The sequence below is a fragment of the Marmota marmota genome, unplaced genomic scaffold (genome assembly GCF_001458135.2).
Source record: "Marmota marmota marmota unplaced genomic scaffold, marMar, whole genome shotgun sequence".
NCBI classification, from domain to species: domain Eukaryota; kingdom Metazoa; phylum Chordata; class Mammalia; order Rodentia; family Sciuridae; genus Marmota; species Marmota marmota.
The window spans coordinates 2,786,211-2,807,979 of NW_026000138.1; the positions used below are offsets into that span (position 1 = coordinate 2,786,211).

The 21,769-nt window shown below is 42.1% G+C and overlaps 1 protein-coding gene across 3 annotated transcripts; it reads right to left on the bottom strand.

Annotated features, from left to right (window-relative positions):
- Positions 1-630: 630 nt before the first annotated feature.
- Rnf34 (ring finger protein 34) lies at positions 631-17,757 on the bottom strand. Of its 3 annotated transcripts, XM_048785577.1 has the most exons (7): positions 17,585-17,686; positions 15,651-15,707; positions 8,906-9,124; positions 7,407-7,814; positions 4,335-4,436; positions 3,663-3,864; positions 631-1,565 (listed from the first exon to the last, which is right to left on the bottom strand). In XM_048785577.1, exons 2-7 carry the CDS (start codon positions 15,678-15,680, stop codon positions 1,375-1,377), a joined length of 1,152 nt encoding a protein of 383 aa, XP_048641534.1. In that variant the 5' UTR covers positions 15,681-15,707; positions 17,585-17,686; the 3' UTR covers positions 631-1,374. The 3 variants fall into 3 exon arrangements, with proteins under 3 accessions (XP_048641534.1, XP_015357962.1, XP_015357963.1); XM_015502476.2 differs by lacking the exon at positions 15,651-15,707 and having other exon boundaries at positions 17,585-17,757; XM_015502477.2 differs by lacking the exons at positions 8,906-9,124; positions 15,651-15,707 and having other exon boundaries at positions 17,585-17,737.
- Between the last annotated feature and the right edge of the window lie 4,012 nt (positions 17,758-21,769).

Below are 21,769 nucleotides of genomic sequence, written 5' to 3' on the forward strand. Positions count from 1 at the left end.
TGAAAAGGTTAAAAGAAACTGACATCCAAGCTAGGTTCGAATTATTCTGACATAACCGTCTTTTTTTCCCCCTCATAGTATCAGATGGAGCCCAGGCCTTGTGCATGCTTACAGGGTGCTCTACCACTAAACAACACCCCAGATCCTGATACAGCCACCTTTTTTTGGGGGGGGGGGTACCAGGGATTGAACTCAGGGGCACTCAACCACTGGGCCACATCTTCAGCCCTGTTTTGTATTTTATTTAGACAGTGTCTCGCTGAGCTGCTCCTGTCTCAGCCTCCTGAGCTGCTGGGATTACAGGTGTGTGCCACCGTACCCAGCTACAGCCACATTTTAACTGAGATTCTGTACAGTCCTTTAACTTCTCAGGCGCTATCTATCCAGTCTGATACTGAGAACTGCTGGAAACTACACAGCATCTAGCATAACACCCGATTTTAACAAACAGCTAAACAGTACTTGACCTTTCTGGTAAGTAAGCAGCAAAGATAAGCATTGCAATTTGTTATGACATCTTTGAAGGTGCACTCATTTATTCTGAAGAGGATGCTAGACCAGGTTGCAGATACCATTCAGACTGTATGCAAATGAATCAGGAACCGACTTGAGACGATGTAAACAAAAACATTTCCTTTAAATCTAATTTTATTCTTAATGTTGAAATTAGCTAGCAGGTAGCACTAAAAATACACCTTCACTATACAAAACAGTGTAAACTGATTACACATTAAGAAAAAAATCAAGCACACACACTCCTAATGTAAGAAGCTAGGCACAGCATAAAAAGCTGCACCTAAACAAAAATGGACATGTTTCATCTAAGGCCCTGACAGGTGACCAGAATGTCAGTTGTTCCCAATTATGTTTAAACCCAGAAATGGCAATAATGTGGAAACTTACATTCATCAAATATTAGCATTTAAAATATACATGACTAATAAACTGAACATTCAAAGGGGCCGCTGCTTAGTACGTTCCACATGAGCCACTGTGGACAGTGAGCTCACCTCACCCAAAGAGAACAGAAGTTTTCCAACATAGGATCAAAGGGAAACAAGAATGGGGTAAGTATTCACCAGAGAGCAGGAGCTGATGCCCACGTGTCAACAGTCTGACTTCAACAACTAGCGCTCACGAGGGACATGTGACAGAACCCCGTAAAACCTAGGAAGCTCGTGATCGCAGGCAGGCTCATGGCGCGGACCAATGTTTCTTCAACTTAGGATGAAACTTTATGCCCCCAATAAGTAGTGAAAATAATTTTAAAAAATAGCTTCTGCCTTTGAACAGTAAGTTTCCAGTCCCTTCTGTGCATTGAAATGTTTGGGATGGAGTCTGGGGGTGCGTGTCCCACTGGGGAGAACCTTGGTTTCAGGACTTGAACACGTGCACAGCTCGCACCACGTACTGGCGGCAGATGGGACACTCACTCATGCGCTTGCCGCACTTGGTGCAGGTGACCATGTGCCCACATTCCAGTAGGACACAATCGATGACAGCATCCATGCAGATGCGGCACAGACTGTCGTCTTCCTCGTCCTGCAGCTGCAGCCGCTCACCATCTGAAAGGCAACAGAGCTGGAGATGTGGACCAGGCCTCCTGCCCTGCTGCACTGCCCACCTGCTGAGTGACCATCGCAGGCCCGATACCAGCACAGTGCTGTACAACAGACCATCCCTGACTTCTGTGTACTTTGGTTCTTTTCATTAGAAATCGCAGTGTCTACACCTCAAGGTTTTGTGTTTAGGGCCAGGTAAGATGCACAACAAATGTCAGCTACTTATTTCTATTTTATATCTTGGTGTAATTTAAGGTGTTTTCATAAGGACATACTGACTCTATACTTAGAAAAAAGAAACTTAAACCCCAGCCTGGCCTTCTATATGTGGGCCACCGGAGTCAGGCCACAATGGGTTTTCCCCCCTTTTTTGGTAGTACTGGCAACTAAGCCCAAAGCACTCTACCACCTGCTTCATCCCCAGTCCTTTATTTATTATTTTTTTAGTGGGTAGGGTGCTAGGGCCTTGTGCATGTAAGGCAAGCACTCTACCAACTGAGCTATATTCCTCAGCCCCCCTTTTTATTTGTTAATACTTTATCTTACTTAATAGGGTCTAAGTTCCTCAGGCTGGCCTGAAACTCGCAGTCCTCCTGCCTCAGCCTCCCCAGTTGCTGAGATGACAGATATGCAACACCATGCACTTGACTAGGAGTCAGGCCACTTTGAAATTTCATCTCAGTAGGAAAAAAGAGCCTCTTTCCCCCGACTTCCCTTTATTTTCTTTTTAGTATTGGGGATTAAACCCAGGAATGCTTTACCAGTAAGCTACATCTCCTGTCTTGGCCTTAGAAATACTTTTTAAAAATTTTTTTAGAATTTAACTTTTATTTTTACTTGTTTTTTATGTGGTACTGAGGATCAAACCCTGTGCCTCACCCATGTTAGGCAAGTGCTCTACCACTGAGCCACAACCCTAAAAATACTTTTGCCATTTTATTCTTGGGAGTCCATCTACCTAAAACAAGATGGACCTTTCTGGCTCCATGACCCATACTCAGGTTTTGAGAAAATCCAGGCTCTGAGTAAGAAAGGCAATGAATGAGTTTTAAAAAGTTAACCTCAGCTGAGATTTGACCCTACAGCTAGAAGTTTGGAGGCTTCCCTTTCTACAGGTCAGAGAGGCGAGGAATGGGAAACATGGTTAAAACAGAACCAGAATTCAAGCTTGAAGGACTGAAATATTTTGATTTAAGACAAATAAACTTCACAGCCTGCAATGTCAAGAGATCTTGTAATGTGGGGGTCTTAGTTCATGGTCCATGACTGGTGTGGACCTGCAGAGAAGATGTATAGCGTAAAATGGCAGATGAGCAGGCATCTGAGGACTCAGGTAAGATTGGAATCTGGGCCTTGGCCCCCTCTCCTGGGTAGGAAGGTTCCTTCCAACTCTTTACAACTTATGGGCCCAAGAAAGGAAATAGTCCAGCAGCAGGTTATGAATACAGACTGTTTGGGTCAATCTTGGCATAAGTGGCGTCAAGACAGTCAAGCTAGGAAAGTCCCAGCTGTGCTCAAAACAAAATACGTGTCCACCAAACAGACTGACCTAGGGTTAAATTAAACAGTTAACCAAACCAAAAAAGACTCTTCAGCCACATGTCATGGTTTCCTACACCAAAAACTTGAGGGTGGGGCTTCCGCACATGTCCACCAAGCACCATGCAGGGATTTACACTGCCAGGATGCCATTCCTCAGCCAGCGGCCTCCAACCTCTAAAGCTTCTGTGGACTGGTTCCTGAGCCTGCCACTGTGGCACTGCCCTGGAAGTAGATGTGCCTAAAGACTTCCTGCCTATTCTGAGCATAAACGTCAATGGATGCCATATCACAGCCAGGATTTAAGATTAACACTAAGATGACAAGAGTGATGAAAGGACCTTTCAAGTCAACAAATAATTTCTTGAACACACTTGGTAAGGGTGGTCTCAGAGCAACATCACACGATGAGCTTACTAACAATTCTATAAACAGGCTCATATAATTAATTCAGATTCAATAAAAAGTAAATAGTTTTCCCAAAACTAAATCTGACACAACCCCATTTTTTAAAGCCTAAGGAAAGATACTATAGGGGAAAAAAAGAAAAAATAAACCTACATGACTTTTGGTTTTCTTCATTCTCTTTGTATAACCGGTTAACTTTCTCTACCAGTTCCCATTTTTCACAACAGCCAGAATAGTTGACAAAATTCCGAGCCAGGATTTCCTTCAGCTGGCGCACACTCATCCCCTCCACCTCTTCAAGGCTTGACAGGTCAGACAGCGAAGCTCTCACTCGCTTCTTGGAGAGCCCAAGGGTCTGAAATCAGAGTGTCCCATTACCTCTGTTCCCACGAGTCCAGACCCCTTTTACCAGACAATCCCCACTGGGGATTCCTAGACTTCTCAGAAGTCCTTGAAGGGTTTTAATGTACTGTCTTACATTCAAACCAGTGCTATCCTAGAGAAGTCTATATGGGCACCTGCCCTTCCTGCTGGCTCACAAATATTAGGAAAGCAATTTTTTTTGGCGGGGGGGGGCGGTTGTGCTGGATATCAAACCTAGGGCCTCAGGCATGCTAGGCAAGCAATGTACTATAACTATGTCCCCAGCCCTTGGGGAAAATTTTTTTGTTATTGTAGATGGACACAATATCTTTAATTGTACTTACTTATCGTTTTTAATGTGGTGCTGAGTGTTGAACCCAGGGCCTCACACATGTAAAGCAAGTGCTTTACCACTGAGCTACCACCATAGCCCCCAGGGAAAAATTTTATAAGTGGTCTCACCCGATCCTGCAAATTATTTTCTTCTTCTTCTTCCTCATCATCCTCGTCATCATCATCATCATCATCGTCTTCTGTGTTTGCTGAAGCTATTTCACTTTGTACCTATACACATGATGCATCTGATTAGGTCAGGAATCATGTTTTCCTAACATTATCAACCCATATTTATCACTAGAGAAAAGCTTTCCACTGATCATCCTCAAGAATGATTCAAAATGGGCCTGGGCCTGGGCGTGATGGGGGCACTCCTGTAATGCCAGTGTTTCAGGGGCCTGAGGCAGGAGGATCACAAGTTCCAGGCCAGCCTCCATAATCTAGCAAGGAGGCCCAACGCAACTTAGACCCTATCTCAAAATAAAAACAATACAATACCCCTGGATTCCATCCTCAGTACTGAGGGGGAAAAAAAAAAATGGATGACCCAAATACCTTGCACACTCCACATCTTCTCTGGATCCTCAATGCTGCTGCCCCTCCCACAGAGTTGGGCCCCACATGACTAAAGAATTTACCTTCCAGGTTGGGGCTGGGGCTCAGTGGTAGAGAGCTTGCCTAGCATGTGTAAGACACTGGGTTCGATCCTCAGCACCACATAAAAATAATAAAATAAAGGTATTGTGTCCAAGTACAACTAAAAAATATTAAGAAGAAAAAGAATTTATATTCCATCAAATGTAATACTAACCACCCAGACTATTTAGAATAAAGAATTAGAAAAAAGATGGTAGGTTCCATGAAGACTGACACTGGAGGGAGGACACATGCACAGNCTAAAAAATATTAAGAAGAAAAAGAATTTATATTCCATCAAGTTATGTGGAAACAAATTCGTGGGGGGGGGGGGGAGAATTTGTAATAAAACCAAAGGACTAATTCCCTGAGAAACATCCCATCATGGAATGCCAAAGCCACCAAGGATAAGGGGTAGCACTACAAGACGCAAAAGGCTAGTTTAACTGAACAAAGAAAGCTAATTTGACCAGGATCCGCCCCAGTGTCATAAGCATCCAATTTGAAAGGTCTCAATCCTACTAAGTCACACTTCTAATTCCAAAGAAGGCTTTCTAATATGCTTCAGAGTGTTTGTGCTGGTTTTTAAAAATCCTCAACAATCAGTCTGCTTTAAGGAAAACAGAAATCCCTTTAATTTTGATCATATGCCTTTCAAAACTTTTTTGTTTTTTGTTTAGAGTAGATGGATACAATACCTTTAATTACTTACTTTTATGTGGTGCCAAGGATTGTACCCAGTGCCTCACATGTGCTAGGCAAGCGCTCTGCCACTGAGCCCCAGCCCTATTCTTGAACACTGAGGTTCGACCACTAAGCTATACCTTCAGGCCTTTTTTTTTTTTTTTTTTAAAGACAGGGTCTCACTAAGTTACTGAGGCTGACCTGGATCTTGCCATTGTCTTCCTCCTGCATCAGTCCTCCAGGCTACTGGGATTACAGGCACGTGCCACTACACATTGCACATCTTTTCTCTCAATATATTTCGACCACAGTTCTACAATAGTCTAGGTCAATTCCCAATTGACTGACTCATAGGTACCATACTGTAGCATCCAACCACCCACATCTCCCAAATGGCATCTTATTCCCAAAAAGGATACAAAAGTCTTATTATGCCAGTTCTTATTTGAGAAAATAATAAAATCTCTCAGCTTGGACTTATTTTTGAGTAAAATACAGATGAAAAAATCTACTTTTAATAACCCCTTTCTTGCTGGGTGTGGTGTCACACACCTGTAATCCCAGCAGCTCAGGAAGCTGAGGCAGGAAGATCACAAATTCAAAGCCAGACTCAGCAAAAGCAAAGTGCTAAGCAACTCAGTGAGACCCTGTCACTGGGGATGTGGCTCAGTGGTAGCGCACTTGCCTCGCATGCATGAGGTCCTGGGTTCAATACTCAGCACCACATAAAATAAATAAATAAAACAGATATTGTGTCCATCTACAACAGGGGATATAGCTCAGTTGGTAGAGTGCTTGACTCACATGCACTCACATGTACAGGTCCTGGGTTCAATCCTCAGCACAAAAACAACAACAAAAAAGGTTAAAAAAAAAAATAGGTCTGGGGATACGTCTCAGTGATCAAGTACCCGAGTACAATCACCAGTACCCCTCACCCCCCAAAAAAACAAAACAAAAACCCCTTTCTTCAGGGATGAAAATTAAATGTGGAAAAAAATCATTTTATTTTCAGAGATTTTTGAAAAATGTCTTCATAAGTTGCCCAGGCTAGCCTCTAGCCTCAACCTCCCAATCCTCCTGCCTCAGTCTCCCAAGTAGCAGAATTATAGGTGAATGTTACTATGCCGGGCTTAATTCAACATTTTATAATCACTCACACACCAGGGAATATCCACTACAAGTCTTTACATGTTATTCAAGCAGGATGTTCAAGAATCTCATTGGGATAATATTCAAATTAAAATTAGCAAATAACTACATTTTTCTACTTAGATGGCTCTTTCAGTATCTAAACTAGGAACAATTTCACTAATGTCAAGAGAGGGGGCATCAGATTAATTTACTGTACTGATTATTTCTATGGTTACTGACACTTATACAAATAGTCATGCAAATATGTACATGCTGCTTTTTCAGTCATCACTTGTGTGTGTGTGTGTCTGGCATTGGGGATTGAACACTGGGCATTCTACCACTTAGCTACACCCCCAGCCCTTTTTTATTTTATATTTTGAGATAAGGTGCCCAGGTTGGTCTAAATTTGCAATCCTCCTGCCTTGGCCTCCAGTGTAGCTGGAATGACCTAGGTATGCCGCCATGCCCAGCTTCTGTCAGTACTATTTAGTGCTGAAGTAAGGTCAAGAAATCCACGAGCTATTTTTGGACTCTCCAGGCAGTGGACCCTGGGGCCACCCTGTATCTACACAAAAGACCACATGCAGCGGGAGAGGCTGCAAGTGCCAATTCAGCTGGGTGCGGAAACACCGCTCCAAATCCTAACTTCCGGTTTATCTGAAGTCATCAGGCACTAAAGGCCACCAAATATGGCCAAGAGTAAGCATGCAGGGACCCCAGCAATCTATCACCCTCTCGTACCTGTGCCAGTGCTCCAGATCTGGAGGTGCCGTCTCCATCCATAAGCTCCCCCTGAAAGGAAGACACGGTAGCAGAGGGGGCGGTGTAGTTTGAAAAAAATGACTGTGTAAAAAAGCTAGAAGTCTGGGACTGTGAAGAATTCAGACTGCTTGTGTCCAGGTCATCCTCAGAGCCTAGTCCATGGTGGCACAGTACTAGATCTACCAAGTCTTCCTTCTCTCGACAAGTATCTATTGGTATGTTTCTAAGAATGAGATACTGCCGAAGATCCTTCACTTTTAGTCGCATCAACTGAGGGCGCTGGAAGGCCGTCTCTTGTAATAAGTGACAAGTAGAACATCTACGGTGATTTTCTTGCGGGACTGAACAAACGGAGCAAAAATCCTTCTTGCAGTCACAACACACATGCTGAAGAGACAGAAGGGAAGCATTTAATGATAGCAAGATAACAAGCTATTATGAAAACCACGCCTTATTCTTGCCTTTATTAAAATTTAAATTTTAGTTCTTATGAAATCCCCTGTGGCACCATTTTCACAGGAATTTTAATGTTCCAAAAGCCACAAAAATCAACACGGTCGATGCCAAGGCAGTCTGGATTCAGTGAAGTTCAAATACTGCACTTTAAGGAAAACAGACACTCTTGTGTTAATGAATTAAAACCTTCCCGCCCCTTGGTGCAAACATGTAATTAGCAGAACACAGCTGACTTGAACCACATGGAGCAGAAAGCACAGCCACACACTCTGCCTGGTCTCCCATGTGAAGGACTTCCTCACTTCAAGATGAGGAAAAAAGAATCCCACAGAGAATGAAGAGAAAGGCAACCAATCTTTCCAAGTCAATTCAAGAGAGGACCCACTAATCCAGGAACCTGTCACCTACGTGGCCTTAATCACAACCCACACCAATGCCCTAGAGAACTTCACAGACTCAGCTGTAGCCACTTCTGCCTGGTGCGCTGTTCTCATAAGCTAACAGTTTTTTGTCTGCATATTCAAAAGATTGAAATGAAGATCAAAAAAAAGTGAAAAGAGCTGAATTTAAGCCCATTTTATGTTTAGCCTCTAAACAGCACTTAGCTTATTACACTCATTTCTTCGTGTGAGTTAAGAGCATGGTTAGAGACAAATTTTTTGAAACTTGAGATCGGAATTATAGTAAATCATCTCTGAATGAAACTGCAGATTAATTAAATCTCTTGCTTCAAAAAAATAAGTGTCATCAGGAAGAATGAAATGGTACAAACAGGTCAGAGTTCAGACAAAAGGATGCCTGACAATGTGACACATAACAATGTCTATGTAGAACACTCGACAGAAATATAATCCCTGACTGCATACCTCTCTAAATGGGGGAAAAAAAAAAAAAAAAAAAAAATCAATGGGACCAAGTTTTCATATTTTTATAAGAAACAAAATTCATTACCTATTCAAAATAAACTATGATTAATAATTCTTATCCCATATGTCTTGTATGTAACAAGTCATCCAACTCACCTTCTTTCTAAAGACTGAAAATGAAAGTCCACAGGCTTTGCAAACTATATTAGGCCCTTCCGGAGTTGCTGGTGGGTAGGTGGAAAAATCAGAGTTTGGTGTAAATCTGAAAGGACCAGTGCCTCCTGCAAATCCTGACTGCTGGCCCCTGACAGCTCCGGTTCCCATGACTTCATTCAGCAGCCCACAGCACGAAGCCCACATAGATGTGGCACCCGCCTGAAAAGGAACACAAGTGCCACAGTTTAAAGCTAAGTGGAACCTGGGCTGTCTGGGATCCCCAGGGAATGCCACTCTGGTGGGGTAACTAACACAGTTCTCACATCTAGAGATGAGCATCTCTAATCTGAAATTTTGAAATCACCAACGTGATGCTCAAGAAGTTTCAGATTTTGAATTTTCTAATAAGAGATGCTCATAGGATTTTTGAATAGGAGACACTTAACAGGTGAAGCCTCCAGAGACAACACCAAAATCTGAAAGACTTTCAATCCCAAGCATTTTGGATAAGAGAAGCTCAACCTGCATTCCTCTAGGCACCAAAATTTCAAGCTATTTGGAAAGATAATCTTCTGGTATTACCAAAGAATATTTGGCATTGAAAACACTCAGATCTTGTTAAATAAAAAGAAAATAGGGAGCTACAGTCATGGCTGAGAGGTAGAGTGCTTGCCGAGCATGTGTGAGGCTCTGTCTGTGTTTGATCCTCAACACCACATAAAAATAAAGGTATTGTGTCCAATACCTTTATTTTAAAAAATATTTTAAAAAATAATAAAAGAAAAAGTAAGCCCTGTTAAAACTATTGAAAACATATTGTTTTTAAAAAATTCAAATTGCACATAATTTTGGGAGAAAGGAGGGAATACACCTGCAGAACTGCCACTGGGCAAATTTCACTTCATTATAGAAGTCAAAAGAAGCAAAGTCTTCAGGAAGCTTTAGCCTCCTGCTAATATAGCTACTGATGAGCTAGGAGGCCTATTTGCTTTTATCCCCCTTCTCATTCCCCTATGATGTTTCCTTGACCACAACCTTCTTTCTCCCAAGGACTCTAGTTCCATATGGCTGACACCTGTGCAAAAGGTTTCTTTGTATTCCCTCTTTACAGGCAATGTAACATTATTTAAATTTTGCACACTATTAAGTGGTTCAAATTGTTTTCTTGTAAAGAACAATTAAGGTAAAAGAGATCATGATTTAACAGGTGAAAACCTCAATGAAACTCCCTTTTAAAGGCAGTACTTCTAAAAAGTCATACTTCACCCTTTCTACCAGAGACAATCTTACAAGTTAAGGAAGGATATAATGTTCAAACTATGTTAATGAGAATGATCATCAAAATTCTTCAGGCTAGGGCTGGGGATGCGGCTCAAGCGGTAGCACGCATGCCTGGCATGCATGCGGCCCAGGTTCGATCCTCAGCACCACATACAAACAAAGATGTTGTGTCCGCCGAAAACTAAAAAATAAATATTAAAAATTCTCTCTCTCTTAAAAAAAATTAAAAATTGAAAAAAAAAAAGAGCATACTCTTAGAATACTGAAAGGTATCCATGTATGCACGGCTCTCATCTTCAAAGTAGCATTTGCAACACTCCAACCTTCTTGATAGTTCAGAAATTTGAAACGGAGGCCCCAATCACCAGTTTTATGTGAAATACCTTTCTTTACCGTTAAGTGTGTTTGAAAAACTTATTTCCACTTCCCTATTAAACCCCATTTTCCTGGCATCCCGGTGTGGTAATGGAAGTAATTTCATTAGTGATTTGACCTCCCCAACTCTGGAGTAGTTTTAGTCCTGTACCTCAGGGACTGGTCACTGCCTCTTGGTAAGAACTGCCTAAGGCTATGAAACTGCCCTAAGACAGGGAGAGGTTTTCCATCTTGGCTGCATGGACTCATCAAGGGATCCTTTAAAAAATCCTGATGCCTGGGTCTCAGTCCTAGAGACTGATTTTGCTGGTCTGAGGTTCATCCTGGGCCAAAAAAAAAAAACCTAAGCAGGTGATTTTGATATACAGCCAAAGTTAAAAGGTCAAAAGCTGGGACTGGGGCACGGTGGTAGAGCGCTTGCCTCACATGTGTGAAACACAGGGTTTGATCCTCAGCACCACATAAAAATAAATAAAGGTATTATATCCATCTACAACTAAAAAAAAAAAAAAAATTTAAAGTCAAGGATATTCAGTCTAAAGATTTCTCCTTCCTGCTTATACTATTTCCACTGGAAAATCACCATCCACAGACTACTGAACAAAAGGGGCCACAGGTACTTCTTTTTTTTTTTTTTTTTTTTAAGAATTTCTTAATATTTATTTCTTAGTTTTTTTTTTTGGCGGACACAACATCTTTGTTTGTATGTGGTGCTGAGGATCGAACTCGGGCCGCACGCATGCCAGGAGAGCGCGCTTACCGCTTGAGCCACATCCCCAGCCCGGCCACAGGTACTTCTGAAGCCTGTGCCTCTACCTTTCTGAGACAAATACCTCAGCCATGCCTGCAGTCCACAGTTTCCCCCAGTCCATGCAGAAATGCTCAGCTTTTTTAACTTAATCTGATTAAGTTAGTTCCTTTCCCCTCTTACTTTTGCTGAAAATTGGTGATTTTCTTCATTTAACTCACTCTTTACCCAAGCTTTTGTTTCCTAACACTCATGCATGTTTTGGCGTATGAAATCTGCACTATAGAGAGAAAGTGTGACTTTCAGGGTGTGTCAAAAGCAGCCATTGGCAGGCATGGTGATGCTTTCCTACAATTCCAGTACTCAGGAAGCTAAGGCAGAAGGATCACATCCTGGGCAACTCAACAAGACCCTGTGGTAAAAATAAAAAAGGGCAAAAAATATAGCTTGGTAGTAAAGCAGCCCTGAGCACAATCCTACTGTTTAAACTATTTTTTGTCCTTCATCGTTAAGTAGTTAAGAATCCACCCAAAAGAAAAATATTCCCAGGCTTGAACTCATCTACCTGGCTCCCCTTTAAATGTTTCATTTTGCCAGGCACAGTGATGCACACTTGTAATCACAGCAACTCCGGAGGCTAAGACAAGAAGATTGCAAGTTCAAGGACAGCCTCAGGAACTGAGTTCCTGTTTCAAAATAAAACAAAATGAGCCGGGCGCAGGCACATGTCTATAATCCCAGTAACTTGGGAGGCTGAAGCAGGAGGATGGCAAATTCAATATAGCGAGACCCTAAATAACTTAGCAAGACCCTGTCTCAAAATAAAATATATATATATATATATTTTTTTTTTTTTTAAAGAGAGAGTGAGAGAGGGGGAGGGGGAGGAAGAGAGAGAGGAAGAGAGAGAGAGAGAGAGAGAGAATTCTTTTAATATTTATTTTTCAGTTATCGGCGGTCACAACATCTTTGTTTGTATGTGGTGCTGAGGATCGAACCCGGGCCGCACGCATGCCAGGCGAGCGCGCTACCGCTTAAGCCACATCCCCAGCCCCATAAAATATATTTTTTAAAAGGGCTGATGATAAGGGGCTGGGGATGTGGCTCAAGCCATAGCGCACTCGCCTGGCATGCGCGCGGCCCGGGTTCGATCCTCAGCACCACATACAAACAAAGATGTTGTGTCCGCCGATAACTGAAAAATAAATATTAAAAAAAAAAAAGGGCTGATGATGGGGGCTCAGTGGTTAAGTGCCTCTGGGTTCAATCCCTGGTACCAACAAATGAACAAAAAAGGGTAAGGGTTGTGGCTCAGTGGTAGAGCACTCTGAGTTCAATTCTCACTACAAAAAAAAAAAAGTTACTATTCTATTTGTGAAGCCAAAGTCGGGGTTGGGCAGGGGGTTGGGGGAGAATGAAGGAATTTTGGATTTGGCAGGGGGGAGTGAGGTGAGGGGTGGGGCAGTAAGGATGGGAAGGACAGTAGAATGAGACAGACATTATTACCCTATCTACACCAACCCATAAATACTGTGTGTGACTCAGCACCATGCACAGACAGAGGAATGGAAGTCATGCTCCATTTGTGTACAATGTGTCAAAATGCATTGTACTGTCCTATATAACTAATTAGAACAAATAAAAATAATAATAATTTTAAAAGAGTATTAAAAAAAAACAAAATCAGGATCACTAGAAATTAAGTCTTGATTGGGACTCACATGAGTACCTACTCAGGGCCATGGTTGACAGCAGGGCTATATAGGCTACATCACAAGTCCAAGATGTTAGAACAGCAATCTACAGAGATGCTAAATTCCCTCCCTTGACTATGAATGTAGTTTGAAACATAATATTTTATGCCTGGCACAAAATCCCAACCTCAGGGAATTTAGCTGTGTTTGCAGCTTATTTCCTATCTAAACCATTTGACCAAAATTGGTCCTGATAGATCAGTCATGAGACCATGGTTTCCTGTCTTGTGCATCAGTTAAGAACCAGACATCATTTAAAAACTTACATAGTTTGTAGTAAGAAATTCTAAAACCCACCTGAAGTGCCCCTAACAATTAGTTTTCTTTATGTTATTCTAGCATCCAATGACATTTCTGGCCTTTTTTTTTTTTTTTCCAAAGCCCAGGCACCAAGATTTTAAAGCAGCTCATACCCATAACTCCCAATGTGAACAAAGAAACAAATGGAAATTAAAATGTTTGCTTTTGTACTGAAAACACCAATTGGAGAACATGACTTCAGCTGTGCAGCCAACTAACTGGTCTTAATATGCCTTTTAGCCACTGGCATAATTAATCAAGGGCAGCTTAACACCTAGCTAGCTGATGGAAACCAAAATGTCATCTTCTCTCAGAGGGCAGATGTGAGCTCATCCTGAATGTACTGAGCCAAGCATACTTAGTCCTTCACTCAAATTCACCAACATCAAAGTTCCTCTATATTCTCCAGGTAGCAGGAAGGCTAAAAGTGTTCACAAACTGTCCTACCCCTCTGCAGGAGCAAAAGGAAGGTACTACCTACAAGCCCATATAATTTGGATGAAGGTGACAGTTGCCAGCACTGTGGTTTCCACAACAATAGACCACCAATGTTATAAGTACTCTCTCAGGTTCATTAGACTCAAACAATACAAACTCATTCTGAATCATTATTTCAGTCAACTAAACCAAGAGGAAATGTGTTCTATTTGTTTACAAGAGCAATAGCCCAGCCCTCTTTGTGGCAGAGTGCCAGTTTTCAAATGGCCTCAGGTTCTGCAGTTTTTGATTGTGTGCATGATCTAATGTCCTTTTAGAATCCATGTAAAAATATTTCAAAATAATCTAAAGAATTAACTGAAGTTTACTACAAATTTTGGATCCTATTCTCAATTGCATTAGCATAGGAGCCCTTTTAATGATTCCATCAAATGTAATACTAACCACCCAGACTATTTAGAATAAAGAATTAGAAAAAAGATGGTAGGTTCCATGAAGACTGACACTGGAGGGAGGACACATGCACAGAGGGCAGGGAAAGTTAGGTATAAAAACAAAATAATCTAAGTCATTTGTTTTTGATTAAGTAAACAACAGTAATAATGCCATCTCTTAAGAGTGTACTACTTTGCTTACGAAAATTCTAAATCTAAATGCAGTAATATTTTTACAGTTATCTTAAAAATGAACATAAAAGTTTCATATTCAGGAATATTAATTTTCTCAGCTATTAATAAGAACTCACTAACTATGGGTTCTGTTTTAAATTCTGGACAACTTTTAATTTTCTAAAATTCAGTGAATGCACTTGTGTTAAAAAATAAGAAAAAGATGTTTCAAATCTTTGAACCAGTGATATAAAAGAACACATTTTATAGTTTAAATTTCAGGACAGTTAAACCTACCTAGAGAAGTTAAAAAGAAACAGAAAAAAAGTAGTTGAGATAAACAAAATCTTTACCCTATTTAGAGCCACTTGAGAAACATAGTCCTTAGAATGTAAAAGGACTTCTTACTCAAATTGCTGCTTCAAATGAAATACAACACATAGGAACTCCGCCTTTTTAACAATAAAATATCCAACCCTATACCACAAAAAAAAAATGCTATATCCTAAAACAGATGTTGGCCTTTAAAATGTAATATTTGTAGGCAAGATATTGGTCAAGTTGATAGATTTATTTTAATGGTAAAGCATGTATAAACCATAAATGTTGCCTTCCTCATGTTGGGTTTTTGTCTTTTAAAACAGTACACTTGACCCTTAGCACCACTCCCCCTCCTTTCAGAGAAAAAAAAAACAACAGGAAATTACAGTTAGTAGATTACTTTATCCTTGACAACTCATTTTGAGCTAGGAATAATGAATGTGATTAGCACAATTAAGGATGAGATCAATATAAACTTGGAAACACAGAAAGGAGAAGCAAAATCAAATTAACATATGACACCAATTTAGATTTTTAAAACAATCCATTGTGGGGAGGTAAGCAGATGAATTCTAGAGTTAAACAGTTACTTACATGTAAGAAGTAAACTGATGCCAAAACATCAGTTTCTAAACAAATCAAAAAAATAAAAGAATACATGCATTCCACATATTCCTGGGATTGAATGAAGATGTATTTATCTAGTCACTTAGCTTTTGAAGTAACTTTAATCCTAACTCAAATTATGTGCTTACATGTGGGGGGGCTGGGGTTGTGGCTCAGCGGTAGAGCGCTCGCCTAGCACATGCCAGGCTGTGGTTCAATCCTCAGCACCACATATAAATAAATAAATTAACTAAATAAAGATATTGTGTCCAACTACAACTAAAAAAATAAATAAATACAAAGTATTTGCTTACATGAATATTCATGTTACCATTCCATGACATCAGGAGTCACTGGTCTTTCCCAGAAATCTACAGATAATAATATCCACAATTACACAGTTTCGATAATTAAAAAAAAAAAAAGTCCAATCCTAAATTTTGTAAATCCAGTTTCACAAAACCAAAAATGAAAGCTAGATTCCTATCATCTTGCATAGATATATAACTACCCAAGTTTGCAATGTGCTTCAGAAAATATCTTTTCTACGTTTCCAAATGCCATTTAACTGATTCTAAAAATTTCCACCTAGCAGTATCTTCCACTTAAGTTCAAAAACACTTGTTTTTAAAGAACATACTTAAAAATTTCAAAACTGAGCCTATTCCTAATTCTCCTTCCATATCTATCTAGTTCCTTGAGAGGGCACAAACTTAATATTAGGTGGGCTGGTGTTGTAGCTCACTGGTAGAGCACTTGCCTAGTATGTGTGAGAAACTGGGTTGGATTCTCAGCACAACATATCAAATAAAATAAACATCAACAACTAAAAAAATATTAAAAATAAAAACTTAACATTAACAAGTCAATGATATTTTTGAGGTATATGTATGAGACCCCTGATTTATTATTGTCTTTTTTTCCCTGCTTTGATTTTAAATCTTAACAGTAAGATAATGATTTTCAGGAAATAAAATATATCTAGATATTTTAATAGGTATCTGAAGTTGAAATATTTTATAACTAAAATGGGAATTATAAATACTCTTATAATACCTTCATACCTCAAGGCACAGTTCAAAAGTTACCTATCCCAAAAATCTTGTTTCCTGCAGTCAGAGGTATCTTTTCCTGCCTCTGAGTTTTGTTTTGTTTTGTTTTGGTTTTTTTTTGGGGGGGGGGATAACTTAGATCATTCTGCCTTGAAATGTAATTAGCTGCCAAGCGAATGTCTTTTCCCTTTCGATTGGCAAAATCCTTCTTTACTAAGGATGAGACTGTATTTTGAAATATTCCTATTCACCATATCTTCCTCTTGGCCAAAACAGAGAGTGTTCAACAAAATATTTACTGAATGTCCCTACCCACTTGTCCCTATCCCTTTTCAATCTTCCACAGTAAAACTTCGAGGCTTTATGAAGGTAGTTAACCTAACAAACAGCTCACTGTTATTTTCTTTACCCACATCAAGCACAGTTCATTGAGATTAATGAAACCGTCCATGTCTGGAAGCGTATCACCACCTTATGACTCATCCCACTTCATCTGAGTTGATCGCTATATGGAGAAGCCCTTTAGAACTCTCAGCGACCAAGTTGAGAGAATCGTCTCTGAAAAGTAGGCCAGAATTTCCCCTCTGCCCCCTTTTCTTAAACTTCTCATCAGTGATGCTCCCACGCTCTCACTCCCACCTGGGAGAAAAGCTGTCAAATTACTTGCTGCGTACCTAGTGGCAATACAGCCACATCTACCTTGCTGGCGCTCCAGGTCACCGTCCCAACGTTAAGCCTACCAAGAACTCCTTGAGGGTGGGATCCCCTACCCCAGGCATTTCTAGCCTGTAAGCCTGGCCCCAGCCTCCTCACTCCCGGCACTCTTTTTCCTTTTGGTCCCGTGAGGTTCCCGACATTTGGGTTAGTTCAAGGACTCGGGGAGGGAGAGGGCATGCAGTGGGCAAAGCCACGGATGGCTGAAGCGAGCACTACTGGTCCTGCCTCCTGCCCCCGAAGAAAGCCCTTCTCTGCGCCGGGCCCACACGGCCTCTCCCGGCTCCTTAAGGCTCGCTCATGCGAGCTCGAGGGTCCGAGAGACCAGGCTCCAACCCAGAGCCCCAGTCGCCGGCCGGCGACCACCCTCCGCAGAGGTCTCCAAGGAGCCGGTGGGGTACCCGCTAAAGCAGAAAGTAAGGAGGCCCTCCTCTCGTACAGGAGGGGCGAGGAGGGCCTGCCCAGCTCCACCAACCGCTCACCTTCATGGCAGCGAACGCCTCGGCTCGGTCGGCGCTACCGGGGAACTCAACACCATAGCAGCTCCTCGAAGAGCCGACCTCCCTTCCTCCTAGGCGGTGATTACGCCGCCTCCCGAGGCGACCTAGCGTCCGGACGTAAGGGGCGTGGTCACGCTCGCCGCACGCCCCGGGAAGAAAGCTGAGCGGCGGCCTTGTTGACCAATAGAAACCAAAGCTAGGGGGGCCGGTCAACAGAGCCAATGAAGGGTCAGGGAGGGGTGGGGCCTCCAGCGCAGGCGGGCGGACCCAGGAGGACTCTGCGCCGTCCTAAACCCAGATGGGCGAGTGTGGGCGTGGCGGAAGGGGCTTTCCATACCCTCCTTCTTAGGAGACTGAAATGGAAGTTAGCGTCACCTGAGGGCCCTGCTTCTGCAGAGTGGGCTTTCTGGAGTGGGTGGGTCAAGTTTACGGGGCGCGGAGGGCTGAAAGGGCTGTTGTGAATATGAAAACGCCTATGGTTGGAAGGCTTTTGTTAAAACCTCAGAGCAAGGCCTCAGGTCTTCCTCCCACTCCTCCTGCCTGACCTGCTGAGGCAGGAATTGGGCGGATCAAGGAGGCCAATTTTGAGTGAGTTGGGGAAGTTGGAGACTGTACTCTGAGGGATTGAAATGTTAATTCCTTCTGTGCTCTTCCTCCACCCTTATCAAGAACCTGCCCCTGCTCCTACCTGTTACTAAGGTAACCAGTCCCAGGAATGGCCCCTCCCTACAGAGAGTGATAAAAGTTGTTAATTAATGTGTCCTGGGCTGCTCCACCCTGTCCTTCCAACTTGTTTCACACCTTTTGGCCATCTCACGGAGCATTTGCTGGGCCTAGTTATGTACACCGAAGGAAAAAGATAAGGGGAAGAGAGCAGGAGAACAAAGGAAGCCTAAGACACATACCAAGGGCAGAACACTTCGGTTCTGGGGATACCAGCTATGGCCCTCTTCTCCCTCCCAGGAGAGGTGTTTGTTACCCCTTTTTAAATAAACTCTGATTTATGTGCTTGCCTGGGGTACTTCTCTATTGTTCTCAAATTTCAACACCTGAGGGAGCAGAACTGTCACTGATAACTGGTGGTAACACTGCCTTGTTGTTACCGCTGTTTACCAATCCTTACTTCCCAAATGCTCAAGTATAATATGAGAGAAGCACTGGAGGCAAGTGTAGAGTGGAAAGTGGAAGGCTTTATTAAAGGGTAGCAGAAAAGACCGCCCCCCCCCAGGAAGAAGGGGACCGGAAAGGAGGAATTCATGGAAAGAGGAGATCCTCCCTTTTTTGTATGTAAGGTCTTCTTTTAGTCCCCCCACATTCCTGTCCTTTGTTTTCCTGCAGTGATAGAATGCAGGTGAGAAGGCCAAAAGGTGGGAAATTGGTGGAACAACTGGGCACAGAGCAGTAATCTGGGCAGGGAGGGCCTGGGGTGGTTTGATTAGCACGTCCCTGTTTGCTGAGAGCTACTTCATTGACAGTTCTTTAAGATGGGCCCTAAGCCTTGGAGACATTAACATTTCAATTTCCCCAGGTGTTGTTCTGGTTTCCTGGGCTCACATAGGACTCTATCTTCTTTTTGGACTCCAGTCTCAATATGGTTTCCATATTCTTTATCGTACTGGATATTAGACTGCATTTACCCAACTACACTAACGACCTGTCTTTAAATCTGGGTTCACTGTGCCCACTGGATGATAATGACCTAGGGTCTCCTCTAGCAGCCAAACTGCAAGTAGTAGGCTAAGCCTTTAAGAACAAGACTTATTGAAAACACTTGGACAACCAAGGGCTCTCAAATCCCAGGTGCCGTTTTAAATTGATGTTCTGAGAAACTGATGTGACTCCATTTTTGAAAAAACAGCCTATACCTCAGAGCAGGGCCTGTCCAAAGGAGGGGGGATGACCCTTGACCTTGCAAGTTTAGCATTATACACTCTTGCAACCCCTCTTGGCCCAAACCAATCAGTTCAAATGTATCCACCATTTGAACTAACCAATCACCCTTACCTGACTGGTCCCTGCCAATGAATGTGCTAATCAATGTAAGAGTTGTTGTTTGACTTCCTATGGTGTGAAATGATTTGCTGTGTGATGTTGTGACGCATAGAGTATCCCCCCAAAAAAACTATAAATCCTCACTGAACTAAGAATCAGGACTCACTCCTTGGCACCGCTGCATTGCAGACGGTTGTGAGTCCAGGCTCCAGTTGCAATAAAGACTCTTGTATGATTGGATTGGATACGGCTCCTGGAGGTCTATTGGGGTCTCACGAATCTGGCATTACACCACTATGCCCAACTTTTACCCCAACCCTTTTTTAAGTTTTTTAGACAGTCTTATTAAGTTGCCCTGTAATGCCAGATTTACCTATCTATACTGACTGCCTGTCTAATTCTGGCTTCACCAGCCATGAACTTTGAATCTTCCAGTTTTAGCCTCCCAAGTAGTTGAGATTACAGGCATGCACTACTGGCTAGCTCACATTTCTTTTTGGATGAGGAAAATGTTCTAAAATTGGCTGTGGGAATGGTTGCCAAACTCTGTGAATATAGTAAAAATTGGATTGTGAAATCTAAATAAGTGAATTCTATGCTATGTGAATTATACATCAATAAAGTAGTTACAATAATAATTGTAAGGCCCTTGCTTAGCATCTGGATGGCCATCTTTAAGTGACAGCTGCCATCTTAAGAAAAAGTTTTGCTTTCCCACCCAAGGATCTTTCAGAGAAAGGTCCACCATTCCCTCATACCGAAACCACCCTTAACGGCCCACATTAGGGCCCATCCAGCTCTAATCCCTGAGCCCCCCCTCCCATAAAAGTCTCAAACCCCAAGCCTGTGTTGCCTCTCTACATCTATGGAGAGATGGCTTTTACTTGTCAGCTGTGACAAACTATGTGTATCTCTGCCTGGTCTCTGTGTTTCATCTCTTGCTCGCCCATCTCCCGGTTCCTTGCTTTTCTTTCAATAATATCATTATGGGGCTGAGGTTGTGGCTCAGTGGTAGAGCATTTGCCTAGCATGTGGGAGACCCTGGGTTTGATCCTCAGCACCACATAAAAATAAAAGGTATGATGTAATGCCAGATTCCTGGGACCCCAATAGACCTCCAGAAGCCGAATCCGATGCAATCACATAAGAGTCTTTATTTTTTTATTTATTTATTTTTTTAGTTTTCGGTGGACACAACATCTTTATTTTATTTTTATGTGGTGCTGAGGATCGAACCCAGAGCCCTGCGCATGCCAGGCAAGCACATTACCACTTGAGCCACATCCCCAGCCCATATAAGAGTCTTTATTGCAAGCTCAAGCCTGGACTCACAACAGTTTCTGACCCTTAGTTCAGTAAGGATTTATAGGTTTTTCAGGGATACTCTATGCGTCACAACATCACACAGCAAATCATTTCACACTGTAGGAAAATCAAACAACTCTTAACATTGATTAGCACATTCAGTGGCGGGAACAAGTTGGGTAAGGGTGATTGGTTAGTTCAAGTGGTGGATACATTTGAACTGATTGGTTTGGGCCACCATGAGGGGTTGCCAGAGTGTATATGCTAAACTTGCAGGGTTGCCTAATCATGTTATCAATCACCAGAACTACTGGGAGGGCCACTTGATATTTCACGTATTATCCCTGTCTCACTCTGGTTGTTGCTATGGTCTGAAGTTAGGCCTCAGGCATTCTTTTGGTCTTTTCAGGAACTTGCATTTGCTGAGTCAAGGACATCTGGTACATACAAATGACCCAGCAGGGTAACTTATGTACCTAGAAATAGGTTTTCCAAGGACAAGGGTCACCCCACACACACTTTGGACAGGCCCTGCTCTGAGGTACAGGCTGGTTTTTCAAAAATGGAGTCACATCAGTTTCTCAATGGCATCCAACTACAACTAAAAAATATTTTTAAAAGATAATAATATCAAAAAACAACATGAAATTTGTTTCATTTTGTTTTGATGCTGGGGATTGAACTCAGGGGCTTGGGCATGCTAGGCACACTACCATTGATTTACACCAATATAAAAATTTAATGCAGCTGAAGAATGGCCACAGAAAAACTACTAAAACAACGAAGGCAAGGAGTATTGGGGGACAGTTTAAAACAATGCAATTCTTGGGAAAATTTTGTATTATCTTTGTCCCCAATATTGGCATCAGA

Bases quoted from the DNA above. Each gene is read 5' to 3' on its own strand.
- Rnf34 (XM_048785577.1), bottom strand. From the start codon at position 15,680: ATGTCATGGAATGGTAACATGAATATTCAT. The intron at 9,125-15,650 runs GTAAGCAAATAC...GTTCCTTTTCAG, and splicing joins ATGGTAACATGAATATTCAT to GCGGGTGCCACATCTATGTG. The intron at 4,437-7,406 runs GTACGAGAGGGT...TCATGTGTATAG, and splicing joins GATCTGGAGCACTGGCACAG to GTACAAAGTGAAATAGCTTC.